Source organism: Pteropus alecto, unplaced genomic scaffold, assembly GCF_000325575.1.
Source record: "Pteropus alecto unplaced genomic scaffold, ASM32557v1 scaffold105, whole genome shotgun sequence".
Lineage (NCBI taxonomy): Eukaryota > Metazoa > Chordata > Mammalia > Chiroptera > Pteropodidae > Pteropus > Pteropus alecto.
Genome location: NW_006436294.1, coordinates 7,911,204 through 7,927,756, shown reverse-complemented (window position 1 = coordinate 7,927,756; position 16,553 = coordinate 7,911,204). Strand labels below are relative to the sequence as shown.

The 16,553-nt window shown below is 55.6% G+C and overlaps 2 protein-coding genes and 1 pseudogene across 2 annotated transcripts in view; 1 reads left to right on the top strand and 2 right to left on the bottom strand.

The window, feature by feature from the left end:
* Positions 1-1,289: 1,289 nt before the first annotated feature.
* On the bottom strand, positions 1,290-3,853 carry RPL8 (ribosomal protein L8). The gene is made up of 6 exons (XM_006913007.3): positions 3,696-3,853; positions 3,320-3,466; positions 3,098-3,239; positions 2,604-2,822; positions 1,702-1,817; positions 1,290-1,484 (listed from the first exon to the last, which is right to left on the bottom strand). Exons 2-6 carry the CDS (start codon positions 3,455-3,457, stop codon positions 1,326-1,328), a joined length of 774 nt encoding a protein of 257 aa, XP_006913069.1. The 5' UTR covers positions 3,458-3,466; positions 3,696-3,853; the 3' UTR covers positions 1,290-1,325.
* Positions 3,854-3,891: 38 nt separating this feature from the next.
* Positions 3,892-16,553, top strand: part of ZNF7 (zinc finger protein 7) — a 51,164-nt gene continuing 38,502 nt past the window's right edge. Inside the window, exons 1-7 of the mRNA XM_025047601.1 lie at positions 3,892-4,202; positions 4,402-4,521; positions 10,814-11,024; positions 11,985-12,205; positions 12,305-12,349; positions 12,727-12,853; positions 14,780-14,896. Coding sequence (XP_024903369.1) covers positions 12,116-12,205; positions 12,305-12,349; positions 12,727-12,853; positions 14,780-14,896 — 379 coding nt within the window. The 5' untranslated portion in view covers positions 3,892-4,202; positions 4,402-4,521; positions 10,814-11,024; positions 11,985-12,115. The remainder of the gene's footprint in view (positions 4,203-4,401; positions 4,522-10,813; positions 11,025-11,984; positions 12,206-12,304; positions 12,350-12,726; positions 12,854-14,779; positions 14,897-16,553) is intronic.
* On the bottom strand, positions 6,435-6,553 carry LOC112480567 (annotated as a pseudogene).

Genomic DNA, 16,553 nt, shown 5'->3' with positions numbered 1-16,553 from the left:
GGCGACCGCCCGCCTGGCCCCTCCTGCCCCACCGGCACGGCCAATCGAAACCCAGCCGGAAGTGACGCAAGCTGCGCCTCCTCCTCGCGTTCGGGAGTAGGCAAGTTCGGGCGGCCACGCCTGGGTGGTCGCGCCGCGCCGGGAACCGTTTAAGTGGGGTGCAGCAGATGGGGAACGCTGCCACCAGGTGGTGATCTGGAACCGTGACCCTGAGGCTTCAGAACCGAAGGAAGGGTGAGGCTTTGGAGAACAGTTTAGACGGCTAACAAGAGATACAGAAATTTTCGGTGATTCTGCCTAGTGAGCTGTTGAAGGTACTGCAGCCAACAAGGGATCCTTTTACAGATGAGGGCAGGGAACCACAGCCTCTTCTGGAAAGTTAAGAGGATGCTTACTGGTCAAAACCTCCAGTAGACACAAAGCCTCCTGGGTGCCTGACTGCTTCTGCAGCAAACCCTCCCAGATGGTCAGTCTCTTGGCCAAGGCCCCAGACCTATTTATTTGGAGAGGAGCCATGAAACAGTGGCAGGTTAGAGTCCAGGGATCCAAACTAATGCTTTGTTTCAGAAGAAAACACTTCTCTACCATTACTGAGGCCATGCCCTGCCGGGGTCACTGCTTAGGTGTGGTAGATAGCCAAGGGCTGGTGGGGCCACAGAAAGCGAGACTAAAAACTGGGGGCGAGTTTAGCACCAGAGACAAGAATGGATTATGAGAGTAAGGAGCCAGCTGGCAGCCACAGCAAGGTCTCATTGTGGAGGAAGGATCCCGATGCACACAACCTAATTCTGTGACCAGTTCTGATGCAGCAAACTCCCAGCTCGCACCACGAGTGCTTAGTTCACAAGGGAATATCCTGGGCCTAATGTACCAACACAATAGGCCTCCACTAATACATTGGCACCTGCTCAACAGCATCTGCTCTGGTTGTCAGAACTGTCACCAAGTTTGGGACAAGATGCCATGGGCTATGGCCAAACAGGAAGCCCATTTGTTGACAAATTCCTGGTCCTTCCACGGGATAGCTTCCCTGCTCAACCTGTGGCTTTAGGAGCACCACTCACCCCAAAACTTCCATTTACCTAGATCTGCCCAGTGCTCAGGACAAGGTGTGAACACAGGTGTGAGGGCAGCAGGAACCAAGGCATGATGGGACCCAGCACCCCCTCCTCTCCAGAGCTCCCTCCGCTCACTGGCATGTCTACTCCACCTCCCCGCTCCCTATACCAGGAGCACCATGGTGGTCTTCCCAACAGGACCCTTCCCATTGAAACCACGGGCAAGCACAGTTCAGTGGCGGAAGAAGTTTTATTGAGCCCCCAGCCCTAGTTCTCTTTCTCCTGCACAGTCTTGGTTCCCCGCAGACGCCCAGTCCGGCGGGCAGCGATGAGACCCACTTTGCGGCCAGCAGGGGCGTCTCTGCGGATGGTGGAAGGTTTGCCTATGTGCTGGTGGTTGCCACCTCCAAATGGATGCTCCACAGGCTGCAAGCAGAGGGAGGTGGTGTTAATGTGGGGTGGCCGCAGCCACCTCAGGAGGGCTTGGGGGAGGGGGTATCAGCTGGCCCACACCTACAAAACTTCACCCAGAGGCTCACACCACAGATCACCCACCAGAGGGGAGAGGACATTCCAGAAATGCCCCTCTAGCCTCAAGTCCCGGCACCCCGCATATCCCACTGCCTACTTCTGGACTACTTACGTTCATAGCCACACCCCGCACACGTGGCCAGCAATTCCTCTTTGCCTTATACTTGTGGTAGGCACGGCCGGCCTTCAGGATGGGCTTGTCAATGCGGCCACCTCCAGCCACCACACCTGTTGGGGAATCAGACCCTTCAGATAGATAAGTACATCACACCCTCCCCAAAACTGCTGGGTCCTTATCAGCACCCCACCTTCTGTACCAGCTTCCTTCTCTCTGTACATATCATCACAGAGTTCCCTAAAGCCCCAGTAACACTATGTAGTCTGGCAACCAACAGCCACGTGTCTCCAGGCTCCATGGAACAGCCAAACCTAGCCTGTACCCACATCACCAGGAATGTCTATTTCAACCCATGGTTCTCCAGTGAAGCATTCTCCCTCTACCAAGTCTGACACTGGGCAGGTCACTCAATTTCTGAACTCCAAGGGGACCACTGAGCCAACAACCTGCCACATTTCTGCCAAGTTCTGCTTATTCTGTGAACATATTTTCAGGAACGTCCCCAGGAAGGGCTGGGTTTGCCACAGGGACTTGAAAGTATTGCCAAACAGCACAGTGAACAAACCTGAGTCCAAATCCTTTTCAATGCACTTACTCGGTGATTTTAAGAAAATCACACATCTCTGAAAAGGACGTTAGGGTGGATTAAGGGGGGGAATGACAGAAGTCCAGACAAGTCTTATCGTTTAATAACCCCGTCTCCTTCAACTCCCAACCAGCAGTGAGGCACTAACACCAAGTCCACTTCCCGAGCGTTACAACTCAGAGACTATACACATGCCCAAGCTTACAGAGCTTACACTTTAGTGGAGCTGGCACTCAGGTTCCAGGGCTCTGGTCTACCTGCTGGCTAATCACAAGCGGCCCACAGCATTCAACTGCTGCCTGCCACTCACCGACCACAGCTCTGTTGGCGGAGGAAATGACCTTCTTGGAGCCCGAGGGCAGCTTCACTCGAGTCTTTTTGGTCTCGGGGTTGTGGGAGATGACGGTGGCATAGTTCCCAGAGGCTCGGGCCAGCTTGCCCCGGTCGCCAGGCTTTTCCTCCAGACAGCATACGATGGTACCCTCGGGCATGGTGCCCACTGGGAGCACATTGCCAATGTTCAGCTGAGCTGCGAGGGGAAGCGGCACGCAGAAGTCAGAGGAGCAAAGTGGTATCTCGACAACTGCTAGCGACAGGCAACGCAAATGCACTCGCTCTGCACAGCGCTCGAGACCCAGCCTCCTCCTACTGCTCTCTGGGCACCCCGATGGGCACGTTCGGCCCAGCAGGGCTCACCAGGTGAGGCTTCTTCCTGGGTGCCTCCCCTGCCCTTACTCAGGGCGAGTCTCCTCGTGCGACCCAGTCCCCACTCCACCGACTTTCCATCCCAGGTGCGAGGCTTACCTTTCTTGCCGCAGTACACGAACTGTCCGGTGTGGATGCCTTCAGCAGCTATGAACAGCTCCGTCCGCTTCTTAAACCGGTACGGATCCCGGAAGACCACCTTGGCGAGGGGCGCGCCGCGGCCCGGGTCATGGATGATATCCTGCGGGCCGAGGCGGCGTGAGCGCGGGGGTTCCCGGGGGCCGCCTGGTACGCCCACCCGCCGCAGACCGCGCCCCGTACCTTCACGATGCCCTTGATGTAGCCGTGCCGCTCGGCGAAGTCCACGGCGCGCAGACGCGCGGCGCCCTTGCGGTGCTTCACGTGCGCGCGGAACACGGAGCCAGCGCCCTTCCTCTGCCCACGGATCACGCGGCCCATGGTGGCAGTCTAGGGGCAGCTCACTGTCAGCGCCCGGGCGGCCCAGGCTCCCCCGCCACCCGGCTTCAGGGCCCTCTTTCCCCAGGCTCCTCCCTCCAGTCCCCGGTCCCCTCCGCGCCGCATCCCCGGCCGTGCGCCTAGGTGTCCTCTCAGGAGTCCGCTTGGGTCCTTCGGGGACGCCAGGGCGGCGGATGGCGGCGGATGGCACCGGGACGGCCGCGACCAAATCGCGTCTTACCTACTGCCTAGCGCGACCGAAAGAGAAGACGCACCGCCCGCGAGCGGCCTTATCTTCCGGGGCCGGGCCAAAGCCACTTGACCTCCCCGGCAGGCGCCGCGGCCGCGAGCGTAGTGCACGCCGGGACCTGTAGTCCTCCCGCGCCGCCGAGCCTCTGCGCAGGCGCACTGGGGGGCTGGGCCCGCTGTACCTGAGAGGTTCGGAAGTCTGGCCAGCCAGCGGCTCTCCCACCGCGGGATCGTCGTGTGGGCGGGCCCTGGAGGAGGGTGGCGGGCGCCCCGCCCTCACGGAGGCCTCCCCAAGACGTTCGAAGACGGCGCCGCGAACTTCACGACAGTGCGGAGTTTCCTGGCCCCCGGCCAGCAGGCGCTGTACAGGGACGCGATGCTGCAGGGCTACGTGCAGGCGGCTTCTGTGAGACGCCTGTTGGTCCTGGCGTTGGGCTCAGAGACAAGCCTGCCTCTTCCACCAGCTGCATCGGGGAGTAGCTTCCTTTCCAAATGTGAGGTCAGACATGTTGGGAGGGGACGCCGAAGGCCACTCTGTCTCCCATGGCCACCTAGCTGCCCCGCTCCTGGGCAAGTAGGTGTTCCCGACCTCCTCCCAGCACCTTCCCGCGCTGCGTGCCCTGAGGCCTCTAGGCAAACAATAGCCTCCTTCCTCCCTCCTGCCCACTAACGCATGCCATTCTGCTCCCTGGGTGTAGGCTTTCCTGTTGCCAGACCAGCGATGATCTCCCTCTTGGAGCAAGGGGTGAAGCCAGGGGCATCGGTTGTGCAGCTGGCTGACAAGCAAGCGAACAAGCAACCAAGGCCAGCCAGCCCAGGTGAGTGCAAGGCACAGGGAGGCCTGGCCCTCACACAGCCTCTTGCAGGCCCTAGGTGCTCACGCAGTCATTTGGCCCCTCATTGCAGGGCCACATTTCCTACCAAATGCCTTCATTGTAGTCCAAGGTCACCCAGAACTGACTTGTCCAAGGAGACCAAGTACGTGAGCTCCCATACTGCTGGTCCCCAAGGACCAGCTCTGGGAACAGTGGGTGTGTGAGGAGGGTGCTCTGATCCTCCCTGTCCCCTGTGGCTGGCATGCCAGGGCTTGGCTTGGGGCTGGAGAGGGGGCCTGCACAGGCAGGACCCCGCTGTGTCCTGAATGAATGAGCTGCGGGTGAGTGCTCCGAGGGAGAGGGGAGCAAAGGATGAGGCACCCCACATCTTGTAGGTCTTCCTCCTGCACCCAGCCCACCCCCACAATCCTTAGACCAAGCGGGTGCCCTCCCCCTCCTGCCCCTCACCCGCCTCTCCAGCATGATCCTTCCTTGTTCTGTTTATTCTTCCAGATTCCAAGAGAGGCAGGAATCAAGCAATCCTCTCTCAAGAGAGTGTCCTCTAAGCAGGCAGGACTGTGGGGCCTGGTTGAGGGGTGCCTTCCCCAGGGGACCCAGAGTTATCAACTGAAGGGCAGGCCTGAGGGTGGGTCAGATCAGCGGCCCCTCAGGCCCACGGCCCTTGAGTGCATTCCCCTTCGGGGCCCCTTTAAGGGACAGGGCGTACAGGTGTGCCAGTGCCTGGCCAGGGGATGCTGGGAAGTCGCTTGGATGGACTGAGACAGAGCAGGAGGGGGGGTGGTGGCTGGTGTCAGGACTCGGACAGGCTCCCCAGCAGCACCTCTGGAGCCCCAGCCAGGCTGGGTGTGACCTGCCTTCACTGGCTTGTTGGCAGAAGGTACTCACTGGGGAGACACCCCGCCCCCCAGGGCCTGCTGTCCATGGAGGCCATCTTAGCAGCCCCTCCTCTCCATCAGCCTCCCCGCAACACCAAGAACTCTGACAGGCTTCTGTGGCATGGTACAAGACGTGTGTTGGGGAGGGAGCTGCAAGCCCTGAGCCAAGCTGAGGGCATGATCTGTGATTGTGTAGCTTTTAATCAACACACTTTTTTCCCTAAACATAAAGTTAATGTATAGAGGGCTAGAAAAATGCAGAAATCTTAAAACAAGGAATGTAAGAAATTGCCATTTGTCTCACTCTCTAGAAATCGATGCCGTGATTTTGGTGTATTTTCTTAGACTCTTTCTAATGCACGTGTATAGTTACTGTTTTGCCAGTTGGGGTTTTACGTTCCTTAGTATTTTGTACCTACTGCTTGGACGATGTCCATGTATGTCTGCCACCTTATATGGTTTATTTAGCAGCTCTCTCATCAGTTGTCAGATCTCATATTCCCCACATTTTCACTTATCGTTGACCCCACAGCAACGTGTGCATGTTTGCTTATATTCAAGACTACTTCTTAGGGGTTGAGTTGGATTTTCCAGGTCCAGGGTACTCGGGGAGGGGAGAGTCTGTTATTAATCATGAAAAATGCCACTCTCTTTTTTATTTGTGTTTCTTGGCCATTCCCAGTACGCTCTTGCACCACTGTTACTGGGTTTACCAGACCTCCCTGTTGAATTCCAACCCCTTTCCCTTCAATATCTCCATCCCCTCCGTTGCAATGCGACCACAGGTGTTGGGAGAGAGCTGCATGAGAATTGAGGCTGTGATATGTTACAATTATTTCCCCAGTTCTTTCTTCACTTTTAAGGTTTTTATAAGGTTTTTAATACAAAAATACATTTCCCCTGCAGCCAAGACCATCTGTTCTGATATAATTACAAAGGCCTTTCACACTCCAAAATTTTATAAAATTTTCTTTACTTTGGTTAAGTTGCTGAAGTAACACCTTTATTTATTTATTTAAATCCCCACAGCACCTGGTATTCCTAGATGGTCTCCCATCCAAGTACTAATCAGGCCCGACCCTGCTTAGCTTTGGAGATCAGACGAGATCGGACACGTTCAGGGTGGCATGGCTGTAGACAACACATGTTTATAGTACAACAACAAAACCTCAGTAGAAATAGGAAAAGCCCCTCTCCTTTCTTTTCTCCTTTCTCCCCCTCCCCAGCTCCCAGACACACCCCCGTGAATAGTTTGGGTGGCTAACTCTGGCTTTTTCCTCTGCATTTCAAACACTCAATATACTTGTGCCTTCATTTTTACAAACAGGTTTCTCTCACACGTGTCTGCAATGGCTTTGATGTATCTACTTGCTGGGCTGAATTGTGGCCACCAGAATTCTCTCTGGTGGATTCTGGAGAAACAGTTATGAGGAAGGAAAGGGGGGTGACAGCAGATTGTAGCTCGCACACCTTCTCCCCAGTAGTCAGATGCTGACGTAGGTGCTGCTGTGAAGGGATTTTGCTGATGTGGTTAACAGACCAACCAATCGACTTTAAGTTAAAGGGAGATGATCCTGGTGGTCCTGACCTAATCAGTCAGAAGGCTTTTAAAAGCTTAGGCTTCTCTGAGACCCCTGCCTGTGGAGAAGCATCAGCTGGTGCTCTTGCCCTTCTGAGGCACTGCTCTGAGGACCTGGAATTTGTTTAGCAACCCTCATGATTGCAGCTGCTTACCTCCTACTGGTTCTGCTTCTCAGGTGGACCCTGACTGAACCACGACTTTCTGCACCTTGGCTTTTCCACAAGTACATGAAAGTGTCCTTCCACGCAGGGATGAGCAGGGCGTTCATCCCTGTTAGCGTTCTCTGTAAACTTGAAAGCCAAAGGTTGAGACGCTGGTTCTTTTCTCAGGACTGGAGTTTTTGCGAGGTTTCAGTGTCCAGGTGATTCCAGGTCCCTGACCTCACTCCCTTCCCACCCTCCAGTCTCCTGCGGGGGCTTCCGTTGGCCCAACGGAACTGAAAGTCTGAAGTCATGGAAGTCCATTGACAGTGGACCTGGGCGGAGATGGGGTGCAGAGGTGGGAGAGGAGTGGACCTGGAGCAGCAAGCGTGAGCGGGATGCATCCCCTCGCCTGACCAGCATGCTCTCCCAACGCTGCTCGCTGTGCTCTCGTTAACTTTGAACCCGCTGCGCCATACTGCACACCGCTCCTCCAACTGCGGGTCTGAAAGTTAGCCCTTGCTCTATAAGCTGTCGTCCTGCGAAGACTCCAGGGGAAAAGTAAGAAAATAGTCTGGTTTCCGGAATGCCACGTGAAAGTTCCCTTAGGCTGCCTGACATTCTCTCCGTGTCCCCGAGTTCCTGCACTCCACATAGGGCCTGAACAGAGCCGTGTTCCGACCCTGCACCTTGTCCTCCCTCTGGGGCGGGACGCCGCCCAGGCTGCAGGCGCTGTCCGCAGTGCTGAAGGCCCAGCGGCGAGGAGGCCAGTGGTGTGGTACCACACAGTGTGCGCCGGGGCCGTCGCCAGGGTCTTGCGTTCTCAAAGTGCAAAGCAAGAGAGTGTTCGGGTGATTCCGTGCGGAAGGTGAGTGGAGAGAACTGGGGTTTTCCTCTGCTGGCACGTGGTCCTGTGGCACCCCAGCTCTCGGGAGAGTGGAGGTCTCAAGGCCACGGGAGCGACCAGCAACGCCTCCTGCCCGCCCCCATTGCTCTGTCCCGACATTCCCCTGAGAGCCTGTCTGTGGTGCAGCTAGGACCCGTCACGACCTCCTCGCCTTTCCCTGCCTGTGGATTCCAGTAATGGATTTTGAAACCTGTTCCTCGCGGAAACTATAAATCAGAGCCTCAAAAAGAAGCTGCACAGGTGCTCTGCTGCCACAATGTCTCGGGGTTCTGGGAATGGCTGCTCACAAACCAAGTTCCTGAGCCCCTCCCCACAATATGGTTGAATGTGTGACAAAGAATGACGCCCACCTCAATTCTCCCCAGTGTCCTGTCCCAGACTCACTCATATCAGTGTGTCTTATTTCATCACTTTCCTCCTTGGGAAGGACTCCTGCTTTGCTATAGGAGGTGCCCCGCCTGGGACCTGACCTTGTGTTCCTGCACTTGAGCAAACAGAGGCTCCAAAGTCACTCCCTCAAGAGCCATCCCCACCCAGCTGTACAGGCTTGGGGTATTTAGAGATGCTTTGTCCGTATCAGTCCCCACTGGGGTAAACAAAACCGGGAGACACAGACAGCACCCTTCCTGTTATGAATTAATGGAAATACTTAAGTGGTAAGGGAGTGTTCAGATTTACATCAATGTCTGTGAATTTGAAAGTTCTCCAGTTGTCCCCAAATCGAGAAAATAGGGTAAAAGAAAGCAAGAAGGTAGGGAAGTAAAGGGCCCACAGAAACACTGGACTCTACAACAAGATCTGGAGACTGTGGGGCAGGTGAGGGCACAGGGATTTGGGGTCTGACCCAGGTGGAAGAGCTCTCATCTGAGTAATGGTGACCCTCACCTCATGGGACCATTGAGGACAAATGTGCCACAAAGCTAAGGGTTCAATCGATAGAGCGATTCTTAGGATATGGAGCTAGAGAGTGGTCGCTGATAAAGGTGAACTCTAAGTTTCAGAAAATTTGAAAGGGGATAGTGGCGAGAAGCAGGAGGCTGGTGTGAGGGAAAGGATAAAATCACAGAGAAAGCCAATTTTCAGCCCTGACTTTTTTCTCCATTTTTTTTTTTATTGTGGTAAAATATGTGTCACACAATATTTGTCATCTTACCCACTTTTAGGTGTGCAGTTTGGTGGTACTAAGTATATTGTTGTATAAGTACATTGCTGTGCAATCATCATCACCATTCATTTCCAGAACTCTTCATCTTGCGAAACAAACTGTCTCCATTGAACAATAACTACCCATTCGCCCCTCTCCCAGCTCCTGGAAACCATTATCCTGCTTTCTAATTTTGACTCTTTTCGATACCTCATATCAGTGGAATCATAAAGTAGTTGTCCTTTTGTGACTTATTCCACTTAGCATGATGTCTTCAAGTTTCATCCACGTTGTAGCTCGTTACAAAATTTCTTTGTGAAGGTTGAGCAATATTCTATTGCATAGCTAAGACCACTTTTTGTCTATCCTTTTATCCATCTGGTGACACTTGGATTGCTTCCACTTTTTGGCTAGTGTGAATAATGCTGCCATGAACATGGGTGTATAAATACATCTTCAAGATTCTGCTTTCAATTATTTTTCGTATATAGTCAGAGGAGGAATTGCTGGGTCATGTGGTAATTCTGTTTACTTTTTTGAGGACCCTCCATACAGTAGCCGCACCATTACATTACCATCAACAGTGCACAAAGGTTCCAATTTCTCCACATCCTTGCTAATGCTGTTAATTGGTTTTTTTTTTCTTTTTATAGTAGCCATCCTAAAGGTTGTGAGCCCTGACATTTTCAAACGCAGTATTCAAATGGACACTAATAGGAAGCAGCTTTCCTCTTGGAAAAGAACCCCCAAAATATTAGTGACATCTGATAAAGTGAATTTTGTAAAAGGTGCATCTCCGAATCCCACTTCAGCCATATTTTTCCATATTTGGTTCCATACTGTGAAGCTTGTACTTCCATTCTTAGTAAAGGAAAGTTTCATTTCTGGAAATCCCGTTTTTCAAGCTTTTATTTTCCTTTGGAGAAAAATAAGTTTGCTGACCCGGAAGTTAGTCGGTCTTTCACACAGGTTTCTGTCTATGGAGCACTGTGTTCTTTGTTGAGCACAGAAGAGAGATACAGGATGGAAACATCGCAGGCTCTGTCTTGATCTCAGGTTTGAGTAGGAGAAAAGTCGCATACGGGTCAGGAACGGGAGGAGGTGGGGCCTCGGGAAGAGCGCCCTGCAGACAGCCCAGCAGTGGTGCTTAAGAGGTCTCTGTACTGCGCGCAGGCCTCGTCACCCCGAGAACACCTGCATTTTCCACACAGCCCCTCCGACCCCACCCCCACAGCTGGCCGCTCTCCCCAACCGCCTCTCCGCCCCGGAGCAGGGCCTAGGAGGGTGTGTCTCCGCAGTCCCCGTACCTGAAACTTGCCCAGCGGGTGCCTTCTGCTGCAGAAAGGCCCGGGCACAAATCCAGTGCGGGGACCGGCGCACACAGACGTGATCCGAGTTGCGCGGGGCCTGGCGCGGGCGACCCTCTGACTCCACGCACGCTTCGCCGAGAGCCCCTTCCGCCTATTGGCCTCCGGGGCCACAACCTCCCATGATGCCAGACGCCCAGACCGAATCAGGGCCCACTCCCGCACCGGGTTGGGACGCCAAACCCGTCCTTTCCCTGGGCCCTGGCCCCGCCCCTAGCGGCTCCGGCCCCGCCTCTTTCCTGAGCTCCGCCCTTCCCAGGTTCTGGCCCCGGCTCCGCCCCCCTGGGCTCTGTCCTCTCCTTCTCGCTCTGGCCCCGCCCCACCTCCGGCGCCCTGCGGACCACCGAGACGGCCGAGCCTCCAGGCCGCCCAGAACGGCCGGAAAGTCTGTGGGACGGAGCCGACGCGAGCATCGGGGCCCGTTTCCGGCGTCGCCGCGCGTTTCGATCCACCCGCGGTCCTCGGGGACGGTGAGTCGGGCGGTGGCCGCGCCCTCTGGCGGGTTGGCCGCAGCCAGTCCTCGCTTCTCCCCTCCTCTAGGGCTGTGGGTCCTGCGCTCCCCGGGCCTCTCAGCGGGAAGCTCGGGTGGCGAGGGAGGCTTGCAGAGGCCGTGAGCGCCTGGCAGGGAAGGTGGTCGAGCAGCGGCCGCCTTGTCCGGTGGAGGCGGGAGGCGTCAGGCCGAGTCCCGCAGGCCTGGCCGCGTGGTTAGCCTCGCTGCCCGCAGGCTCCAGCCGCGGCCTTCCCTCCAGCCTGCTCTAGGGGAATCCTTGATTCTCCTTCCTGCATAGCCACCCTCCTTTAGGGCCCCCGTTTTCCCTCACTTACTGCCCCTGGAAGAGCTAGACTTAGTGACAGCGGTAAAAAGACTGTGCCTTGGGTGCATAGGATTCTGGCTGCTGCTCAGGGCCTGCCGGTCTCTACTGGGGACCCAGGATGCAAAGCCCAAGTGGGGGCCCACCCGACAGTGGTCACTGTTGCCCGGCTCAGCCTCGCTGTGTGCCCACAGCCTGGGCCGTCCGCCCACTATCTACCTTTTTTGAGCCGAAAGCTCTACTGGGAAGTCTACTTTTCATTCTGACCTACTAGGGAGATACATAGGGGTGAGGGGGGGCGGCTGGAATTCCCGTATCCGCTCCTCTTTGCCCAGCGATGCGTTGTCAGGCTCCTGTCTACTCCAGCCTCTGTGATCCAGACCCACTAGCTCGTTCAGCCCCATGCTTTCCTGTCTCAGACCCTTTGCACATGCTGTTCCTGCTGCCTGGAGTGCCTTCGCCACCTCCATCATTTTGGCCTAGTTAGCGCCTCTGAGAAGTGACCCATCTGACTAAGTTTCCTAGTTGAAATGCTTTCAGAGTTCCTTGTATTTAGGTACTATCACAGTTGTAATTTTGCATTTATTCCTATGGTTACTCAGTTTTTTCCTCCAGTAGATTGCTTCACGAAGGCAGAGTGCTTGCGCGTTCACTGCTGCATCCTCATTGCTTAGTCCAGCACCTGGCACGCGTAGCAACCACCTCTTTAGTATTGTGGTACGAGTCACAAATGCCACAGGCTCTGAAAGATGAAGGAAGCCTCGGAGCAGACGCCCAAGTGCTGTGGCCTCTTTGCCCCCACCCTCTATGTCCCTGCTAGAGAACATCTGGGGGTGGAGGTAAAGGATTGGAGAACACAGTATCCCCTGGATTAGCCTGGAAACAAGTGTGGGAGGGCCTCCAGCATCCTGACCTCTGACCCTCATAACTGCCAACAGGTTTCTTGGCTAGGACGCGTGGATGCTCCCCAGCCGAGCCTCATGGTAGGAGTCTGCCTGCCTCGTTGCCTCCCACGTCCTGTGAGGGTCTCTGCCTCCTTTGGGTACACCCCCTACCCACTGGGCTTGGGCCTAGATCCTGCCTCGGCCCCTCGCAGCGGCCCTTGCCAGGCTCAGGCCCTTGCCTAAGACAGTGAACAGACCCCGGCCCGGACTGGGGCCTCCTGCGGCTCTCAGGGGAGGGTTGGAGGTCTCCATGGTCTGGGTCCCTCCACCTCCTCCGTGCCACCCCGCCCCTTGATTTTAGAGCCCAGGGGCCTGGTGACTCTCTCCCCCAGCCCTGTGGTGCGCATGCCTGAGACACCATGAGGCAGCGCCACAATGGGGCTGGCACCCGGGGATGCTGGCGTATGTCCTTTCAGGAGGCTGTGACGTTTGGTGATGTGGCTGTGCACTTCTCGCGGGAGGAGTGGCAGTGTCTGGACCCTGGCCAGAGGGCCCTCTACAAGGAGGTGATGCTGGAGAACCACAGCAGTGTGGCCGGACTAGGTGAGCCTGTACCTCGGGGCCCTCTCCGCTCTGTGTCATCCATCAGCGCCCACCTGCCAGGCATCTGCGAGAGGCTGGGGATATGGCGGCCATGCAGTCAAGCCCTCTCCGGCTATGGGGCCTTTGGGCCTGTGAGCCCGGGAGGGGTTGTGGTGAGCCGGGCGGGCTCTGACCTTTGCACACGGAACATGGTTTAATCCTCACGGGTAGGTGGACTTTTGGGAGGTAATGAAGCCCCCTTTTTTGTCTGGGCTAATAGACGAACTTGCTGTAGGAAATAGAATTCAAACTAGAAATAGCTTCTTTGTTCTCTTCCTTATTTTTCTGGAAGAATTTGTATAGATGGAATTAATTGAACCTTTTATGTTTTTGGCGGAACTCACCTGTACCACCTTCCTGGCCTAGGGCCCTTGGGGACAGAAGGTCTCACACCAGCATTTAACATTTTTTCATTTTTTTAATGCTTACCGGTCTGTCAGGATTTTGAATTTTTTCTTGTGTTAGTTCTGTCATTTTTAGTTTTCCTGTGGATCGATCTGTTTATTTAAAGTTTCAGCTTTTATAAATGGATTTGTTTACAATTCTCTTTATTTTTAAGTTCTATTTTTATGTTTCCTTTTCAAGAATTTAAATTCTTGGCAGGATCTTTTTGCCGTGTTTGTCCTCAATTTTTATTTATTTATTTATTTTTTAAGCGGGTCTCGATCGGTCTTGCCACAGGACTGCTGTGTTCATCTTTTCAAACAAGCAGCTTTTGGTCTTGCTCGGCGTTTTGGGTGGTGGCGGCGTGTGTATGTCTTTGTTCTCGGTTTCGTTGGCTCCTGCCCTGCCTTTACTATTTTTTTCCTCTTTCTTTATTTGGGTGTGCTGTACTGTTTTGTTCCCAACTTCTTGAATTTAATATTACCTCACTTGTGTTTTTACATTTTTACTTGTAGTAACTACTTTAAAATGTAAAGTTTTGTTTTTAAGCACTGCCTCAACTGCCTCCTGCAGATTTTGACTGCTAGTGAATATGGCTGCAACTTAGTGACTCATAACTTGGTCTCCAAGCTGATCATAGTTCAGAGATACCTGTTGCGGTCGCCTTGGTGTCCAGTTCCATCTGGGTTGGGTGCAGGCTGTGGTGGTGCTGTTCTGCGGCTCACACCAGGTCTCCCTCTGTTTCTCTGTGTGCTTGCAGAGAACACGTGTCTCCCGTCGAGTGTGGGGGTCCTGCCCACACGTGAGGCCCTTGACCTAGGGTCTCTCTGCCTGCCTTGCTCTACCCCCGTGGCCGGAAGCCTGAGGGACGCTCCAGCCAGAGGGCCCGTGGGTGGGCTGGGAGCACTCCACACTGCTGCCCCACAGCACGGGGCTGCTGGCCCTGGAAGATGGGTGCCAGGTGGGCACCCACAGGTCTCCACCACTTGCCTGCCTGCACAGGCTCCCAGGGCTTTGTGCGAGAGCGGGAGGCTGGGGGCAGCGGGGTGAGGATTGGACTTGAGTGCCTCTGACTGCAAATCCGTTTCATTTGTTGGCTGATTTTTGTTGTTGCTTTTGTCTTGCTCCCTAACCACCCCTACCCCTGGGAGTGTCCCTGCTCCCTGCAGTGAGGCGCATGCTGGCAGTGCCTGGCTTCTCTCTTCCTGGGGTGGAGCAGCCTATTCTTTGCAGACTCCTTGGTCGCAGGGTCCTCAGGGATCCTGGCCCTGAGGCATACGGGGATGGGCTGAGAGTCCAGGCATCCTTCGCTGTCCAGCCTCAGGAGCTGGACTGAGCCAGAGAGGACCGCCATGCCCAGACCCTCAGCCTCTGATGCTTTCTTCAGAGGCTCTGCCTGTGTCAGCAGCCTCTGGCCCTTTACTCCTGGAAACCAGGGGGTCTGAGCCCTGAGCTGCATCCCCAGCCACGCCAGTGTGGTGTCCTTCTTTGCCACCTTGACAGCAGGATTTCTGGTCTTCAAGCCTGAGCTGATCTCCCGGCTGGAGCAGGGGCAGGAGCCGTGGGTCCTCGACCTGCAGGGAGCAGAGAGGAGAGAGGCACCAAGGACCCCCCAGACAGGTGAGGCTGGGCCGTGTGGCCGAGAACCTGTGCCCGGCGAGGGCGGAGGGTGGGAGGCTGGCCGTGGACCCTGGGCTGCCTGTACACATTGGAGGCCACAGCCAGTCACAGAGCTGCCTCAGGAGTGATGAAACCGCAGGAAAGGAAGGACACAGAACTCCTGTGTGTTACAGCGGGACCACATCGTGTTCGATTTCTAATTTCACCACGACTCTTACTAAGCAGAGGTGCAAACACAGCGTAGGGGAAGCAGTAGGCTTGGTTCCGAGCAGCCTCAGGTGATCCTCGCCTTCCCTGAGAGCCCCCAGAACTTCTTGGGACCCCAGGTGACCCCAGCTCTCAGGTCAGGCTCCAGGGGTGCTCTGCCGAAGCACCGCAAACCGCAGGTTTGAGTCAACAGTCCTGGAGCCAGAGGCCCGAAGTCAAGGCTTCAGTAGGTCGTGTCCCTCCAAAACCTGTGGTGGAGGGACCCTTCTGCCTCCTCCAGCTTCTGGGTGCCCAGGTGTTCCTCGCGGCCGCACCACTCCAGCCCTCCGTTGTCACAGCACGTTATTCAGGGCACCAGTCATGTTGGACTCGGGCCTTCCCTACCCCAGTGTGGCCTCATCTTAACTCCATCTCAGCCTTCCTGTCTATAAATAAGTTCGTATTCTGAGGTCCTGGGCTGGAGTGTCAGCATACCCTTTTGGGGCACAGTCAGCCCACAGTGGGCATCTGCCTGCTTGTGGCATCAGCTCCTGTATCAGGGAGAGGCTGTTGCCTCTGGCCGTGTCTGAGCCCCCCTGGCAGACATGTCGCCCGCTTGGGTCAAGGAGGTGGGTTCGCACGCGTCTTGACCACAGAAAGGAAATCCTTATCCTCACTGCTGTGTCCCGGTCACTGCAGCAGCGCAGGGCCTGTCCCCGTATGCCACGTCTCTCGGGACGTCTGGAAGCAAATAGGAGAACCAGAATTGTGACAGTGAAGAGTTGCGCTCTGCCTGCCTCGAAGGGCCCAGAGGCTGCATCCTTAAAACAGGTCAGCGCGTCTCAGGCCTCTTCACACTGGTGTGCGGGAGGCAGCACGGGTGTGCGCAGGTGTGCGCAGGTGAGCGCAGGTGTGCCAGGAACCTTCAGCCCATTCTCCAGCATCTTTGGCTCCAGAATCGAAGGGCCTGCCTTTCTGTTCAGGCCCCTTTCTGACCCTTCTTGCGAAGAAGTAAAGGTGTCGCCCAGTTAAAAGCCAGTCCCCATCAAATATTTCCGGGTGGAGGGGAGATTTCAGAGTGGGCGCCATGGGGAAAAGCCGATGGGGTCGGCAAATTCTCTAGCTCGGGGGTTTCCATGCAGCGGATGCTCTTCGTAGAGACGAGACAGACCTAGAGCTGCTCACGGAGTCCCAGGGACGAAGGCGTGTGGAACACGTCAGAAACATGCCCGTGCCCAGAGACTTGGCCGGGCTGGTGCAGCAGATACCCCGGGATCGGCCCGGAGTGGTGGTAGGGGGCAGGGCCTGCGGCTGCCCCTGTCACAGCCACCACTGTCCCCAGAACGTGCACTGCCCTGCCCTCGCTACAGCCCCCGAGAGCTCCGTGCGCAGTGTCATAGCTAAAGTGGTAATGACCGCAACAGGGATTGAACTGACTCAGCCTCCATTTGTCGCGGGGAGGGGCTCCACA